This window comes from Pundamilia nyererei, unplaced genomic scaffold, assembly GCF_000239375.1.
Source record: "Pundamilia nyererei isolate P.nyererei 1_Seehausen unplaced genomic scaffold, PunNye1.0 scaffold00489, whole genome shotgun sequence".
NCBI classification, from domain to species: domain Eukaryota; kingdom Metazoa; phylum Chordata; class Actinopteri; order Cichliformes; family Cichlidae; genus Pundamilia; species Pundamilia nyererei.
In genome coordinates this window covers 63,029-64,076 of record NW_005187890.1, presented here as the reverse complement: position 1 = coordinate 64,076, position 1,048 = coordinate 63,029, and the positions used below count along the sequence as shown (strand labels likewise).

The 1,048-nt window shown below is 47.5% G+C and overlaps 1 protein-coding gene across 1 annotated transcript in view; it reads right to left on the bottom strand.

The window, feature by feature from the left end:
• The window catches only part of nfxl1 (nuclear transcription factor, X-box binding-like 1), a 24,344-nt gene that overhangs the window by 8,093 nt on the left and 15,203 nt on the right, over positions 1–1,048 (bottom strand). The window contains exons 18-19 of the mRNA XM_013916157.1: positions 667–688; positions 50–169 (exon numbers count right to left, since the gene is read on the bottom strand). Of these exons, the coding sequence (XP_013771611.1) occupies positions 50–169; positions 667–688 (142 nt within the window). The remainder of the gene's footprint in view (positions 1–49; positions 170–666; positions 689–1,048) is intronic.

Genomic DNA, 1,048 nt, shown 5'->3' with positions numbered 1-1,048 from the left:
TCATCATTTCATCAGATTTCATTAACAGACATCTAAACAAGGTCCTTACTGGATTGCTGTTAACCAGATGACACTCTCTGCTGCAGGAGTGGTTGCCGCAGGTCAGAGGTCGTCCGCAGGGTCGCTTGCAGGAGAAACGACCCTGACGATGACACGGCACCGGGCTGACCTGCCGAGCACAAACAGAGTTCAGCACAGATCCTCCATCATTAGATCTGATGACCTCGTCTGGAGGTGAACGAGCGCCTGTATACGAGTGTGCTGAATACCAAACGACTAAATGAGATGAAACGCAAGAGAATTAAAAGAGCGAGAGAGATACAGAGAAGGACAAAGCAGATGAATAGAAGGAGGAAGGAGTGAATGAGGAAGAGGAGGTCAGAAGGACAAACTAATAATAAACGGCGTTTGGAACGAGGGAACATGATGGAAAGGAAAACATTAAGGAGGGGAAGGACGGTGGGAAAGTAGCACAGATAAAAAGAGGAGTGCAGGGAGGAAGTAATAAATCTACAAAGACAGATACGTGGAGCCTTCGTGCTGGAAACCAGTGTCGATGACCAGAGAGGAAGAAGTGCTGAAAGCGTTAAGCCGCATCATCGTCACTACAGTTTAAAGAAACAGAAGAAGAGTGAAGATGGAGGCTGTGACCAGGCTGGCTCTTACCTCGTGTTCTCCAAAACAGGCCCTGAAAGACAAAAACAAAGACTCACTGCACCGCTCACCTCCACTCACTATTCACACGAGTGTCCTCGTTAGGCTTCAAATGTTTACTGCAACCACTCAAACTCAGCGTTCGCTCGTTTGCAGACGATCAGATACTCAAAGTCTGTGCAGTTTTATGAAATTCTTCCACAATTTGTAGATGCAGTTTATTTCCTCCGATCGGTGACGCTCTGCCTCTATAAGATGCTCTTCTCGTGCCCACTCATGTCACTGACCTGCTGCAAAACAACCTGATCATCTCCAACATCTCCCTGCAGCTGATCATCTCCAACATCTCCCTGCAGCTGATCATCTCCAACATCTCCCTGCAGCTGATCATCTC